General features: G+C 41.2%; 1 protein-coding gene across 1 annotated transcript in view; it reads right to left on the minus strand.

Annotated features, from left to right (window-relative positions):
• The window catches only part of galnt14 (UDP-N-acetyl-alpha-D-galactosamine:polypeptide N-acetylgalactosaminyltransferase 14 (GalNAc-T14)), a 230,055-nt gene that overhangs the window by 179,304 nt on the left and 33,523 nt on the right, over positions 1–17,228 (minus strand). Inside the window, exon 2 of the mRNA XM_075459231.1 lies at positions 13,244–13,413. Coding sequence (XP_075315346.1) covers positions 13,244–13,413 — 170 coding nt within the window. The remainder of the gene's footprint in view (positions 1–13,243; positions 13,414–17,228) is intronic.

Here is a 17,228-nt window from a genome sequence, read left to right on the forward strand (position 1 = left end):
AATAAATCACACTTTTATTTGTTTGTCAGTACTGTCGCGTAAGGTGAGTCTTCCGTTTCCCATTAGGAACAAATCTTTGTCCAATGATACGTGATTAATTCAAACAGCTAGCATCAACTGATGGAAAACACATCAATCTGAAAGTTCAGCTTTTACTTATTCTGGCAGAATGTAGTCGTCTCCACTCCGACGAACAGATTTCTACCCATCCTTGTTTGAGTCATCTAACACGACGGTTTATCTTATATTGGACATTCGATTAGCCCTTTTAGCACAGCAGCCTCGGCTGCTTGGCACAAAAACGTACTCGTTAAGCCACTGCTGCCCGTTTTAATTTAGACCAAACAAAGGATGACTCAACACCACATCACTTATGGTCGCATGCACAGTTGATCCAAACGATGGTGACGGCTTCACTTGCCCATTTAACTGGAACATATACGTGCACGAGGGAAATCGTGTGACTGAGGAATGTCTGTGGCTGTGTTCGAAACCGCATACTACATACTTCCATACTTCCATACGGCATACTCATCGATCAGACAGTATGCAGAGCGTTTACCCACACTGCATTTCTCTACTGCCCTAGCTGAAATCAGCCGGCCTGAAGCTGATTTCGCTTAAACTCTAAACTCTGTAAACTTTAGCAACATTTGGAACATTTTCAGGCGAGAAAGTAGTCGTTTAGATCCCCAACGTGTTGAACACCTGACAAAATACCGGCTATTTACAGTTTTGGTCCAACGAATTCGGCGCTACTAAAGTTAGCCGCAGTGAGCAACGCACTTCCGGTTATTTTCACAAAATAAAACACTTGTTGCCTTTTATCATAGGGAAAGCCATTACGATACAATTGGTGCTTTTGTTTTGAAAACAGGAAGTGAACCTACCCTCGTTGTAGCAAGCTTAAAACTGCCGTTTTGACAGGAAATGACGATCGGCGACCTCACGTTACGTTGCATCTTGGGTAGTTTGAGTATGAGTAGTAACCTCATGATGCATACCCAACATTTAGGAGAATCTAGTATATCATCCGGGAACTTCTCGCTCACTCAAACTTGCTTACTAACTCAAAAAGTTAGCATGAGTAGTAGGAGAAGTATGCGGTTTGGAACACAGCCTGTGTGAGGGAACATTCAAGACTTTCCACCACTTCTAACTTTCTCAGTGGGAGATAATCTTAAAGAAATCCCTGCACCAACGTCGTCTTCAAGTCACTGCAGGGAAGTCCAAAATCAGTCCTGAAAGTCTGATGAAATGGATCTCTTCAAAAGATTGTTAAGTTCTGCACAAGCCTGCTAATGATGCATTGATCTGAATCAGCTGTGCTGAAGCAGGGAAACATCTAAAACCTGGAGGACCGGATGTGGACATCCTCGAGTAACTGGAGTTACACCTTTGGTGTAAAAGGAGTTTATTAGAGCAGAGCGGCAGTGTGGAAATGCTTTGAGTGGCCGTGAGTTGACGATGAAAATCTCTGACTCATTTAGCTGCCTGTTTAAGTAACAGAAAATTATGTGAACAAATGGAGCTTTATTAGGAACTGGACTGTAGTTATGTAGACTTGTTTCTTAATGTTTTTACAAAGAGATGGACATTCATGTTGAGCACCTCAGCCTATTTGGGTCTAGTTGAGTGATTTGAGTCCCAAACCATTTATCTGGATGTGTGATGCGTTAGCCTGATTTTAACAAGCTTGTTTTTTGTACGATTTTGGTCAAACTAACATGTTTATGTGTATTTTAAAATCAGGTTTTGGTTGGTCAAACACAGTACAGTGGCTTGGGTAGCGTGTGCTTCCACACAGCAAGCCAGCGTTGCAGAAATATGAGAATGCAACAAAAAGAAAGTGCCAGAAAGCGTCGCACTTTTACTAGTTTTGGACCTTCGTTGTCAAGCTGCTGCTTGTTGCGCTGTGGATAAATGCAGCTAATGTACATTCTGTGTTGTTGTAGGCCTATCCGGTGGCTTCCTGTGGCATCTGTATTTCTGTCTGGCATCGCAAAGCTAATAATCTGGAGCTGAATCGAAAGAATTACTCACAACCTACCTGCAACTTAAAAACATCCAGTAGAAAGCCGATTTTATCTTGTTTATCTTGTGGAGGCCCATGGGAGCTGGAGCCTGTCCCAGCCATTGGAATACAGACAACGAACTCCCCTGAAATCCACCCTCTGGTCATCACTCCATAACAGGGCTCTTATATAAAGAGCAAACTTCCTCAGGCTGATAAGACAAAAGCAAGGGCAGACTTTAAAATAGTTCAACAAAAGCAGGCCAGAGAACCTGCATCTCTGAGTGGACGATGCTTTTCTTTCGTCCCCCCTCTCGTCTTCGATTGACAGAAGTATTGCACAGTGCTTGTTGCCATATCAACCCACAGTGAAGTACTGTAGGACATCCTTCCTCCCTGCACCGTTTCAGCCCATTGTCTTCTTCTTGGATCTAATCCCTGTAGCGAAGCTGCTGTTGGGCTTATAGACAGCCAGAGTGCAGACGGAGGGAGGTTCCCCTGTTCACTGAGATAATAGCAGTGCAGTGAAGTGGAGTGGTTTATCCACACACACGAACACACACACACAGCCTCTCAAGCTCTGCATGTGGCAATTATCTCTCCTCTCAGCAGCTTCTGGCACCCCCCCCCCCCTCCATCTCCTATCCTCTCCTCCACCTCTCATCCTCTCATTTTCCTAATTTCTTCTTGACTTTCCTCCCTCCACCTTTTCTCTTCCATCTCCCTATCGCGCGACATTTGCAGCCCTCCTCTCATCTTTTTTTTCTTCCCCTCGCCGACTCTCTGCTGTTCCTCCTTCAGCACAGATAGTGACAAAGCCCTCCTCCGATACACAGTAAAACCTGGACAATCTGCCTCCATTCCAAAAGTACAAAAACATTAAACACTGCCTCTCACATCTTTGATGCCCCTTCCCACCCAAAACATTTCATCGCTTTCTTTTTGCACAACATATCGACTCCGAAGGCACACTTTCACTGGAAAAAATGCCCCTCCAAATATAAGTTAAAAAAACAACAATATCTTAAGGATAATTTAAATCTTAGTATATTATTCTAAGCTGTATGGAAATTAAGTGAGAGTCTGTATGAGTACACTGGAAAAAAAAAAAGTTAAAAAAACAACAAATACAAGACATTTTTGCTTGAAATAAGCAAAAAAATCTGCCAATGGAACTAGTGAAAATCGGCTTGTCAAGATTTCTTGAAATAAGATGTGATATTTAGGACTTTTGAGATAAAAGTGATCTTGAAATTAGCTTAAAAACATCTTCAAATGTAAAGTTCAAACAGTTCAAACAGTTCAACTTCTGTTCCTTGAAGTGGAGGTTGAGTTCCTGTCAACGGCTGCCTCATTAATCTTATTCAGATGCTTAGATTTTATTAATCAGGGTGTGTTTGAGGCGCTTAAGTGCGGCACTTTTGATGGGGTGTTCTCAAAGTTTAAAAAGTGCTTGGATTTTACATACAATGCCTGAAATTGCCTGAAGCTGTAATTACAGGGCTTTCTTAATAAATAGCTGTCTGATCTAATAGCCTGCTGGATGATGAAAAAGAACAGAGCTAAATTCTCCTGCCTCCAGCGAAACAGCTATATCCATCCAGTACAACCAGGCATCAGTTGGCTTTTCATTGCTGTTTTGACTTTTTTTTTTTCAAATTAGAAGATGTGAATAAGAGGGGAAATTTACACCGATGCACAAAAATGTTCATGTAATCACCTGAGGGTTGTTTTTGCCTGTTTGGAATAGCACAATATTCCCATTTGGGTCAATGGTAAAACTATTTCAAGTGGTTTAAGATGGCCGGAAAGTCTTGCATCTTACGAGATATGAAGGAATATCCAAGATATTCCCAGAGACTAAACTAATTCCTGAAGGAGATGCCGGTCCATCTTCTTGTTTATTTTTAGTGGAGCAGCTACTTCTTCTACTGAACGACAACCTGCCACTCTCTGGAGACACTAAACTGGTTTATTTACTTAAAGCGGCACTATGCAACTTTTTCATGGTCATAAAATTGCATGGCAATCATCAGATAGCTTGGCTGACCTGTTCTGATGAAAAATGTGACATTTCCATCTCCATCTGGTGGCCCTAGCCCGAAACAGCGCTTGCAACTTTGCCTGTGGCGCCGCGTGCTTTGTTTACCTCTGGAAGTCTCGCGACACACGAGAGCCGAGAACTACTGCTTCACGGCAGGTCTAAAGGGCTCTGAGCCGAGCCAGGGAGCCTGATAAGACACACCTCTCTCCATTAGCTGTCGACGGCTAAATTGAATGTGGTTAGCTTCTAGAGTAGTAATATATAATATGGCTAGACTGTCGCCTTATTTTCTACGGAGCTCCCCCTACAGCTTTGGGGTGTGTATTGCATGGTAAACAAACCCCGTATTACTGAAAGTTGCATAGTGCCGCTTTAAAACCAGTTAACGGAAACATGTCTGATCCAATTTTTTTACCTTTTTGATCCTTTTCCAAAGATTGCTCCAGATTTGCTTCAATAGTAAATTGAAACCTGATCCTCTTTGCCACTTTGGTAGTTTCATTGTCAGAACAATCATTGCAGTGGAAAAAATCTAAATCTTACCAAGTATATTTGTCTCATTGGGTATCTCATTACACTTAATATAAGACACAACTGCCTAACAAGTACCATTTCAGCCAGATATAGGGACTTGTTTAATACAATACATCTGGAATATCTTGTTAAATGAAAAAGTCTTGAAAACAAATTGTTTTGAGTCTGATTTCACATGAAACAAGCTTTTTTTTTACATTTGAAGAGGTTTTTAAGCTAATTTCAAGATCACTTTTAACTCAAAAGTCCTAAATATCACATCTTATTTCAAGAAATCTTGACAAGCCGATTTTCACTAGTTCCATTGGCAGATTTTTTGCTTATTTCAAGCAAAAAGGTCTTTTATTTGTTGTTTTTTTTACTTATTTTTGAGGGGCATTTTTTTCCAGTGTGATAGACATTAATGGGTGGTCCATGCTGTGTGTTTGATGGTTTGTGGAGCAGTAGGCAGTAAAAGGATGGTAATATGTTTTATTTTAAACAATGAACAGCTCATATCTCAACTCTTATGTCAAGCTGATGGGTTTTGAATCGGATGAGCTGACGGACTTTATTCCTAAAAGACTAATCTTCTCATATATCTTACATTTTGAATAAAGTCTTTATTAAAATGGAAATGATTTAGGTTATTTAAATCACAACATCTGATTTTATCTGATGAGAATATATGGTTTAAGCATAAGTCGTTTATCATTCCATCAAGGTGCTGGAAAACCTTGAAAATTCACCTTGAAAATGTTTGAAAAGTCCTTGAATTTGACCTTAAGAAAGTCGGATGAACCCTGATTTATCCACCAACATATATGAAGTCGTCCCAATACTGTTTCCTCCAGAAAATATTCAATGTGATAAATATGCCCAGAAAATGTGAAAACCATCCGGAGCAACCAGTGTGTCAGCAGGTAAAAGCAGAATTCTTCCAGGCATCTTCAGGGGAAAAGTCTCCTCTAATCTTTAGGTTGTTGTTGCCCAACTGAGAAAATAACCGACCAAGAGCTTCTTCTCTAAACCTGCTGTGCTTTCTCTACTGGTGCTTTCTGTCAGAGTGGTATTCTGGAAGTTTGTGCCTTTATTTCCAGCTTTTAAGGCTAAATGCTCATGTACTTTATCCAGGGATCACATGAGTTTGGCACATCATCACAACACACCTTACAGTATGTTTATTGTAAAGAAGATCTTAAAAAGCTCAAATGTTTAGTAATTACAACTCATGTGAAACAGAATTTCTTGGCATTGGTTGGGAATAAAAATTTGACTTTAACATGTCAACATGGAATTACAATGTTTCCTTGACTTATCAGTTGTCTCTTTTTGCTCTTTTGTGGCATTTCTGCTCAAACCACAGTTAATTTAATCATATGCTTCCTTTGAGGAATCTAGCCAAAGTGTCTGAAGCACCTCTGCGACTCTGAAGTGGAAACAAAGGTGTTTCTAAGATCAAAATGTGCTTTTTTTTCTTCCTTTTTTAATGCTAACAGAGCATCGGGTGCTATCATTTTCCCTGAGATCCACAGCTTCTCTAAAGATAATCACATAAAAGCCAAACCCCCCAATCTACACACACAGACACGCACATTATCGCTGTTCTATACGAGATAAATGAGCACTATCAGCATCCCACCTCCCTCAGTAAAGATGATGGTGTAAGTGTATCCCTGACTTCCTCCTCCTGCACGTATTTCCCACTTCTCTAACGTACACACTCACACAGAGACACACATTCTCGGTGCCTTATGTCAGCTCAACAGTGAATTTTTCCTCCGTTAGCGCAGCAGATGATGCGGACCATCAACACGATGCGCGCTGACGCAGATTAGGGAGCACATATGGACATGTAAAACTGTTCACACTTACGCACAAACACAGTGTCAGAGGCAGCAGACACGCCAAGACTTAGTTCGACATCATGAGATGCATCATCTCAGGGGTACATGCTGATGGAGGTGACAGATTTACGTTGTGCAGCAGCAAACATCCTAAATCTAAGCCAATAAAACACATGAAGCCTTCTATATGAGGGTTGGGTCACCATGAGCTGGCCAGAAATCTATAAAAAGGGTCAATTTAAGTTTATTTGTTTTAAGTGTGAGAACCCCCTGTGGTCCCAGCATTGAGCCCTCAGACAGTCCTCCACTAATAGTTCCAGGCGCGTCATTTCCGCCAGGGACGCGTCCCCGGCACTTTGTCTGACGAGCAGATTTGTCCCCACCACTTTAAAAAAGTAGAGAAAGTGCAAACGCGGCTTTTGCTAAAAACTATCATTTTATATCATGGCATTCTCCTAACCAAAGACTATTGATCGGCTCTGCTTTCACTCTCCTTGTATGAATGCGCTTGCGATCAGCCCCCATTGCTGAATAGCAACTATGTTGAATCCGCTCCGCTCCCACACACTGCGCTTGCGGTCTGCAGTCTGTTACAGTGTAACAAGCGATGAAAGACGTCGCTGGTGTTGCAGGTGAAGATTCGTCAGTGTTTATGATGCACATCAGGCGAGATAGACAATGAATGAAAACTTATTTCACAGAGGGGTTGCTGCTCGTTCACTCTTGCCCGTCGTTTCATAGCCTGGCAATGTTTGAAAACTTTGTCAGGGCGAGGGCTGTTTGTAGCCAGGCTAGGTCTCCTGATGCGCTCTTGCTTGGTCGAGGTTTGTCTGAGATTTGTTGGAAATCGTGTCTTGTACTAAAATGCGGATTTTGAAATACGAATAGGGCCTACTCCTAAGTTTGTCCCAACCCAGGATGTTTTCGACGGCCTAAACAAGACTGCGCAGATGGCTTTTAACTTTTCAAAGTGTTACTTGTTGTCCAAGGATTCTATTCATTCATTCTTAGGCCAGAAATATACTTGCTTTTTGATTATGGATACACGCGTTTATCCCGGCTGCCTCTTTGGCTGTGTTCGAAACCACATACTACATACTTCCATACTGAATACTCATCGATCAGACAGTATGCAGAGCATTTACCCACAATGCATTTCGCTCCTGCCCGAGCCGAAATCAGCCGGCTTGAAGCTGATTTCGCTTAAGCTCTAAACTCTGTAAACTTTAGCAACATTTGAAACATTTTCAGGCGAGAAAGTAGTCGTTTAGATCCCCAACGTGTTGAAAACCTGTCAAAATACCGGCTATTTACAATTTTATTCCCACGAATTCGGCGCTACTAAAGCTAGCCGCAGTGAGCAACGCACTTCCGGTTATTTTCACAAAATAAAATACCCGTTGCCTTTTATCATAGGGAAAGCCATTACGATACAATTGGTGCTTTTGTTTTGAAAACAGGAAGTGAACCTACCCTCGTTGTAGCTAGCTTGAAACTGCCGTTTTGACAGGAAATGACAATCGGCGACGTCACGTTACGTTGCATCTTGGGTAGTTTGAGTATGAGTAGTAACCTCATGATGCATACCCAACATTTAGGAGAATCTAGTATGCATCCAGGAAAAAAGTCAGTATGAGTAGTAGGAGTAGTAGTAGAAGTATGCGGTTTCGAACACAGCCTTTGTTTCGAGCATCCCTTGTGCACATCCCCAACAATTAGCGCTACGCGCTTGCAAAGCTCATTTTGCGTAAAAAGGGTTAAAAAAAAGGGTGTAAATTTCAGTTATTTTGTCTCACAATGAAACAAATTAACACGGTAGCTGCATCTACCCAAAATTTAATTTAACCCGTTAGCGGAACTAGCGGAAATGTCATTTTTCCGTTCCGCCACTAAATCGACTGCGAGACCAGGCAGCGTTTTTCCAGTCTTCTATTGTCCATTTCTTTTCAAAAGCTGAGCAGTGGTGAAAAAGAAAAAGTTTTGAGATGATATGAGCTTTGTGACATGGTGCTGGAACTGAATTATCCTGTGCTCATAAAGGGATGGACATCTCTCTCTCTCTTTATATCTATATATACATAGGCTGTCAAAATGAACGTGTTCAATTTTACATATTTATAGAACGTGCGCACATTAATCATGTGTTTTTTACACACATTTTGCTTAATCACAACAAACCCGTTCGTGTTAATGCATGTAAGCGGATGGTCCAACTTCTTTCTCTTTAGCATTAAGCTGTCTTCTCTACAGCCTTGTAACTAAATTAAATAGCCAGTCAAATCATCTTTAAATATCAATAATTTTGAAGAAAAAGAAGAGTCGCATTGAATGCTGATGTGTGCACTAAAACTGAAAACTGTAAAGTAAATAACACTGAATTCTAAGTTACACCATTAAACAAAGAGTAAAAATACATTATGCATCCTGGCATTCACCCTGGATGTTACCCTGACTCTCTTCCAACAGTGCTCCCCTGCAGTTAGCAGCTTCTGCCAGCAGAGGCAAACACTGCTGAGGAAGAGCTGAAAGAACACAAACTCCAAACTCTCCATTAACAATCTGATGGGATCTGTGGGAAGCAAGAAGACCGGATCAGATGTTCGGTGTGACGCAGTAGTGCTGAAGGCTGTCTCAGAAAGGAATGTAGCGCTTCATGGAAGAGTAACCTGGAGATGCTTTGACAGTTTGAGTGCAACAGCCCAAAACCTTTTGTTTGCATTCACCTGGAAATATTGCTTCGACACCGAGTTAACTTGAAGGTGCATGGAAAATGTAGAGGTCCAACACTAGTGATTCCTTTGATAAGCAACACGGGTAAAATGAGACTTAGTTTGCTCCAAAACCATGTTCATATTCCAAGTAAATCAGTTTGCAAAGCAGAGCTTAAACATGCACACATGGTGCTGCTGGACTGCTTCGTTTCCTGTGGATATTTGAGTTTGAAATCTCAGAAACTCTGCACTGGAGTTTGCATATTGAGCGTCTCTTTGTACTACATGTTGTTGGTCTCGCCATAAAGAGAACGCGTCCGTGATTCATGCCATGCAGTGATACTCACTATTGTTTACACAAGAGCCACATTGGCAGCAAAATCAAGGGAAGAGCCACTTTTACGACAACATACTAAAGTCCCCTTTTTGCAAATATGCATTTCTACATATAAAACATCCCACAAAAAAAGAAACAACACAGCCAATACATTTTCAATTAAGACCACATTTCTCTTAATACTGGGAAGAGCATGTTGTATTTGTAGTTTGTTGTTGTAATCATAGTGAGACATTCAGGGTGAGCATGGTTTTTGTGCTGGTTTTTGCCCTTTTTTAATTAAAAACCGATCCATTGTGCCTGCATCTCGCGCTGGCTAAAGGAGCTAGCGTGCACTGCGATCAAGTGTGAGGTGGTTTAAGCGGGCTGCGTTGCCAGGTTTAACAGTCCCCCCTTTAGGAAACACCATTAAGCCTTAATTAATACTTAATAAAAATACTTAATACTACAAAAACACAAAATTAATAAAAAATACCAAATACTGTGCAGTATTCGCTGTGTGTTATTTGAAAAAAATTATTGTTATATTGTTACCATATTGTTTTAAGCTACTATGCGAGTGCGAGCCACCAGTTAAAGCTTGAGGAGCCGCACAATGAGTATCTCTGACTTAGACGATCCAGTCCACGGCCTGTGATCTGGCATCTCCCCCAACGGAGGCAGAGACCCAAGCTCGGCATCTTCTTCTTGAGGTGTCTGATACTCAGTGGAGAAAATGGAGAAGGGCCTTCTTGTGGGTTCACTGAGTACATATCCGCTGGGCGCGTCCCCGTACCAGCCACGGAGTGCACGTGTTTCAAGTAAGAAGATAACATATAGCCAAATAAGGAGATTTGAAGGAAAAATACATTCCAAAAGGCCTGTATTGCATTGTCTCTTGGCCAGATGCCTGGAGAAGAAAGGACTTTGAAAACTTCCCTTTAAATAAAGTGTTCCCCCCCTGAAAGAGCAGAGGGTCTTCCATCTGCTAATTGAGACGCACTCTCTCCAGACTTGATGCATCTTTTCTGTAAATTCGAGACGGACCTGATGACTGAAATAAAGATTTCTATGTTCGACTAAGTCCGTGTCAGCAGAGTTCTTCATCACTCATCTCCACATCGGCTCGGCGACCATCCCTCATATTTACTACATTTACATGCTCTAAACCAGGGGCGTGGCTACGGGGGGCACTTGTCCCCCCCAGGAACAAGTCCTGCCCCCCTGAGAAATGCCCTGTCCATCCAAAGAGAACTGGCCAGAAAAAAGGCCACGACTTATTATCTCCGTTTGTGTCTTGTATTGATAGAATAAATGCAGGTGGTGATTTTAAAAAAGCACATATCTGCAAAGTTTATAGCTTTATTTATTTTTTGTTATCCTGTTTCCCCCCCTCCGTAACCTTAACCCCTTGCTGCTGAAAAAAAAAAGCCGATTTTCACATTTTCGGATGTCTTTGTTGTATATAATGATCTGAAATGTAGACTTAATGAAGGTCATAAAAAGCTGGAGTTGGCTGGATGTCTTGCCCCAAGTATCTACTTGAATTTAAACAATCAATGGAGAATGTGGAGCATGTTAAACAAAAGCTATTGCATCCTAAAGTCCTGGTCTAAAAACCTCTCCAAAATAGGACATATTTGCATCATGGCGAAGGGGTTAAGGGGCAGAACAATCGTCAAAACTGCTTTCCAGTTGGTTCGTTTGAATAGGGGGCGTGTCTGTCAGTCCTCCTCCATTCACATAGCAACCACAAGTTGTAGTAGTGGTTTTCCACCGATTTTGTCAGGTATAGTTTTCTACCACCCCAGATGAGCTAACTGCCCACCCACACATGCCATTCTGGTCACACCGTCACTGCCAACAGCAGGAGGGAAATACGCCTCGTGTGAACGTTTCCTTAAACAAGCCACAGAATCCTCAGAATAAAGGAGGCGCAATTTAACGAATGTTTTTCACTCTAACATGACAACACTTTACTAAAAAAAAGCTTTGTCACGTCCTGGTAATCACTTTAAGATGCATTCATTGCACTACAACACCGTCTGGTGATGGAGAAACAATAGAAAGCAAACTCATAAGTCACGATACGAAACATCGAAGAAAGTTGCAGAGAGCATTTTTTGTTGAAATTAGAATGGAAACAGAAGGCAAAGGTGTTTGCGTGCCTTGGGAACTCAGGCTGCCTGCCTCTGAACGCTGCTGCAGAGAAGAAGAACTTTATCTCTTGAAATGTAAGTAAGCGGATGGCGTCAAAGTAACAAGCTCTTTATCTTCCCGCTGAGCGTCTTTCCAACAGACGGAGCGCGGTCGCTCCGCTAAGAGGATTTCTATTTTGATTTAATTTCTTAGCGGACTGACGGCTGGTAAATTGCTGGTTTCTGTATGGAAACATGTTTGGTTCCATAATCTAAATTTGTTTTAGAACAGAATAATTATGAACTACAGGAGATGCTGCTTCTCTGTGTGTGTGTGTGTGTGTGTGTGTGTGTGTGTGTGTGTGTGTGTGTGTGTGTGTGTGTGTGTGTGTGTGTGTGTGTGTTCACATACCTGCGACACACAGCTGATCTGCAGGGCTGTGTGTTTTCTGATTTGTTTATTTATGCCTGCAGGCTGCTGGAGTTTGTTTGCCGTGTGTACTGATAAGCACTTTCCTTGTGCAGTAGACTCTTGACAGATTCATACATCAAACTGTAGAGTTTGAGTGTAATAACATCCACCCAGAGGTCCGGCTGAACATGGAGGACTGCTGTGTTACTCAGGCTGTGCAGATTAGGTTCACCTCGCAGGATGTGTACGTTCTGCTTGTCTTGACATTTCACACGTTTACACGTTTGTTTGGACATACTGTAAGTTTTCTGTGTGTCGTGTGTTTTTATTTTTTATGTTTATGGACTGTGTTGTACACCCTCTGTGGTTCATACATCGCAGACATAAAGAAAATCCAGGTCTTAAAATGATGAACATCAGCACGTGACATATTACATTGCGTCATTATTTATTTATCTTAAAACTAAGATCCAACAGCTCTCTGTTCCTGTGGCTGCAGAACCAGCCCAGATCATCAGCCCTCCACCACCGTGCTTGACAGCTGGTGTGAGGTGTTTGTGCTGATATGCTGTGTTTGGTTTCCTCCACACAAGCCATACCTGTTCAGTCTGTTTCTAACTGTGCTGTCATGACCTTTAACCTTTAACATGCTAACTGAGGCCTGCAGAGTCTGAGATGTAGCTCTTGGGTTTCTGACCTTGGGGTGACCTTGCTGGGACGTCCACTCCTGGGAAGATTGACAGCTGTCCTGAATGTTTTCCACCTGTGAATAATCTTTCTCTCTGTAGAACGATGGACAAATAGTTTGGAAACGGCCTTATAACCCTTCCCAGATCGATGGGCAGCAACAGCTGCTTCTCTAAGATCGTTGCTGATGTCTTTCCTCCTTGGCATCGTGTTAACACACACCTGAATGCTGCAGAGGTGCTCACACTGACTGATGATCAGTTAATTAGCAGCACCTGAATGCCACTTACCCTCTTAATCCCTGTGGAAGCAGTAAAGGTGAACTTTCTCACACTGCTTTTACATTTTGGATCCATTCTTATGAAATAAATAATGACACAGCGTAAGATGGCACGTTTTATTGTTCATCTGAGATTGTATTTACCTCATTTAAAGACCTGGGAAGTAGCTGATGACATTTTATTATGTCCTGATATGTAAAAACCTGTAAACTAACTATGTTATCACATGACCGTGTTTCCAGAGTGTATGCATTTTGCATTTCTTTCAGGGTGTGCGTACTTGTAGTGGCGTGTGTCTCTCAGGGCTCGGTTGCTGGGGATGCGTTCGCTCTCTCTCTGGTTGAAGGCGTAGAGCGTGTACGGGTCATCACCGGGCTTCCAGCGCCGAGCGTTCAGGTAGCTCCGTTCATCGAAACCCTCCAGCATGTCCTCCCACTCTGCATCCGAGATCTGCAAATCCAGCCAGCCAATTAGAACAAGAGCCCGAAGATATCCAGGTTAAGTTAACCGTCATATTTAAGAAGCTTTAACAGAAGGAGTTTGATATTTGTTACGTTGTTGTTCCTGTGTCTTTATCACTTCATATCAATACCACACTATCAGAAATAGGGCTACAGTACGAGTCCTTTTTTGTCCCCTGAGGTACAATCTATACTAATGTACCCCCTAGAGTTAATTATTGGACCTAAAGGTACCTATATGTACCTTTTTGAGGGTCCAAAAGGTATATATATGTGCTCAAGTGGTAAAAGGTACATGTACAAAAATAAATGTAAAAGGTACATATATGTGTACATATATGTACCTTTTTGAGGGTCCAAAAGGTACATATATGTGTACATATATTATAGGCTTTCCTTTTTAAATCATTATGTGAAGCTACTGTGAAGGCTGAAATGGTTCAGATGAATCAGAAAGTCAGTCACTAAACGTCCCAATGAATCAACACATCGATATATCATTGAAGAAGGGACCGAAATAACATTTGGATCATGTAAAAGTGTAAAAAACAACTTGAATATGTGAGGAATATTTAGCTGATGACTGCCGACTTCTTTGTATCACCAGTCGTGGAGGAAAAATGGAAGTGAGACTGAGTCATAAATGTCACATTCTGAGTGTCAGATCGTGTGTGCGTCTGCTGTCCTCAGCGAGAAGCCTTTTCTAAAAGCTTTTAGAGGTTATTTCACTTAAGGAAGGCTCGAAATGAAGTGGTTTTTACTTCTTGCTCTTTGGTATTTAACAAAATGGATGGGGAACTTCAGCTTTTTATCCTGTTTGCTTCCTCAGTGCTTTGTGACTAACTACAGCACTTTGTCTCTTTGTTGTGCTTTACCAGAGACTGGCCGTGCAGTAGTACAGTTATTTTTCTGCCTTAAAGTCCCAGTTGTTGAATTTCTCATCATACACATCTAAGCTGTTTGTATAAATATGTAAAACTGAAGAGTGACTGAACATTTTTCCTCCTGCATTCACAGACACTTGCCAATCCTGATCACAGGGAGCACGTACATGTTGCTGCACGGTTGCACCTGTAAAGAGGTTGCTTAAGTTTTCAAGTTGATATGGAAATGGTTATTCAGTGAGTCATCGAACATTGGATGCTTAGAAAATACACGGATATTCAATCTTGTGTTGTTGGGGAAAACAAATTCAGCCTGAATCCAAATTACACATAAAGTACATTACCGCAAAATAAGAGTTTCACTAAAAATCATCTCGATAAACAAGATGATGCCTTAGAAGCAGTGCTACCGGTTAGAATTTATATTAACTTCCGGTCTCATTTATGGGCACAGTTCAAGTCACTTCGGACTGACCAACAAAACCATTCAAACATATTGGTACCGAACTCAAGTGATAAACCGGTGTTGTGTCTCCAGGCACTTTGTTACCAGCAGCCTGTCACGCAGACATAATTTCTGCCAATTTCTTTAGTTGCATCCATGAAAAGTGCCAAAGATAACACAGTTTGACAGACAGAAAATAGGATTTTTCATATCAAAAAGGTGATTCACAAAGTGTTACTAGCTGAAAACTTGGCATGTGGCAGCATGGTGTGCAGTGTTTCCTTTTTAGGCTGCCCTAAAAATAATAATAAAAAAAAAGGATTTACAGCAGATGAACAGGATCTGAAAGTGATGTCCTTAAGAAAGAGGAAAGAATCCAGCAAAGACCTGACACAGGAGCTGAGAGATGCATCTGGACCTTCAGCTGATCCATCTGCTGTTGGCCCAAGCCTCATCAGAAATGGGCTCCATGGAAGGGTGGCTGTCAAGAAGCCGTTCTTAAGGAAGGGAAACAGGGAGAAAAGGCTGAGCTGTGCCAAAGGACACAAGAAGTGGGCTGAAAATCAGTGGCAGCAGGTCTGATGGAGGGATGAATCTTCCCCAGAGCCCGGAGCTCAACATTACTGAAGCAGTGTGGGATCATGTTGGCAGAGAACGCAACAAAAGGCAGCCCACATCCAAAGAAGAGCTTTGGGATGTCCTTCAAGAAGCCTGGAGAACTATTCCTGGAAGAAATGACACTTAGAAATGAGGGATGTCTGACAGTAAAATGAGGTCATATGTTTACATTTTTCTTTGCTGTATTGCCACATTTTGCAGGACTTTGATGCTGAGACACAGACAGGAAACTGTAAAGATGGGAGGCTTGTGCAAAATGTGAATTAATAAGAATCAGACGTCAGTAGCATAAACAATGCAATAAATGTCGAACTTTGCATATTAAGTTCAGGTTAAACAGAGAGAATGGAATACACATGTTGAGTCGTGGTTCTGCTATATTTTCATTTAGTTATCATGGATCAAGTTCTATTTTTAAGCAAAAGTCACAGTATTTCTGCTTATGCATCAACCTATAAGTCCAACAGAATGGAGAACCACACCAGCTCCTAAATGATTCATGTGGGTTTAGAAACTTAAAATAAGAATTTAAGCTGCTTAATTTTCTCTTTAAAAAAGCCACAGGCTTCAGTTCATTTCAGTTATGTATGAAAAGCACAAGCAGAAAGTGAAAGAAATAGCTGGAGGTACATTAGGTCATTCACATGGCCTTGTCACTTACCAGTAAGTGGTAACGAACATGCATTCAATTCAATCTGACATCTCGGGCTGGCTGCACTGCATTTATGACTTCTGTGCTGAAAAATTAACCTAAAGACATAATAGGCATACCTGGAAGTCACAAAGGATAAAGAGAATATGGTCCTTTCTACTATTGTAATGTCTCATTTCTCCCTTCAGGTGAAAGGGTAACCTTGAACGGATAATTAGATTATCAGAGGAGCTTGAATTGCTGCCTGGAAGGATTTAGATCCACATTAAAACCTGGAAAATAGACACCAATGATAAAAAAAAAAAACATATACAGTTAGTTGTTATTAGGATAAACCAGCAATATGGCCCTTTTAAAATGCTAATTAGAAGCTAAGTGTTAGCCACACTAGAAGTCACACTGGAAAAAATCTAAGTCTTACCAAGTATATTTGTCTCATTTCTAGTCAAAATATGTCATTACACTTAATATAAGACACAACTGCCTAACAAGCACCATTTCAGCCAGATATAGGGACTTGTTTGAAGACAATACATCTGGAATATCTTGTTAAATGAAAAAGTCTTGAAAACAAATTGTTTTGAGTCACATATCACATAAAACAAGCTTTTTTAGACATTTGCAGAGGTTTTTAAGCTAATTTCAAGATCACTTTTATCTCAAAAGTCCTAAATATCACATTTTATTTCAAGAAATCTTGACAAGCCGATTTTCACTAGTTCCATTGGCAGATTTATTTTGCTTATTTCAAGCAAAAACGTCTTTTATTTGCTGTTTTTTTACTTATATTTGGAGGGGCATTTTTTCCAGTGCAGTCCTGCCGTGTTGCAGATGTACCACAGAGAAGCCGTTTCCAGAAGAAACATCCAAATAAAATATGAAACGTTAAAGCAACATAAATCCTGTTTAGCTCCCAACAGCTGGTGGTGAAAACACGAGGTGACAATGACTTAAAAAAAAAAAGCTAGAGCTGCCCTTTTTTGTCTGTGTGTGTAGTTTAAAAGAGAGTATATATCATTTATTAGATGGTGCAGAAGCCTGTTTGCATGCAGAAGAGAGACAGAGTGTGAGTCTGCAGGCGTAATTGTGTTCCTGTACATCAGTGACGTGCACGTGTGTGTGCACTGAATCATTTTGAGAGGCTGCGGAGTGTGTTTTACTTGATGGAGAGGAAGTGTACGTTTCAGTGTGTATTTGTGAAACGC

This window comes from Odontesthes bonariensis, chromosome 24 (assembly GCF_027942865.1).
Source record: "Odontesthes bonariensis isolate fOdoBon6 chromosome 24, fOdoBon6.hap1, whole genome shotgun sequence".
NCBI classification, from domain to species: Eukaryota; Metazoa; Chordata; class Actinopteri; order Atheriniformes; family Atherinopsidae; genus Odontesthes; species Odontesthes bonariensis.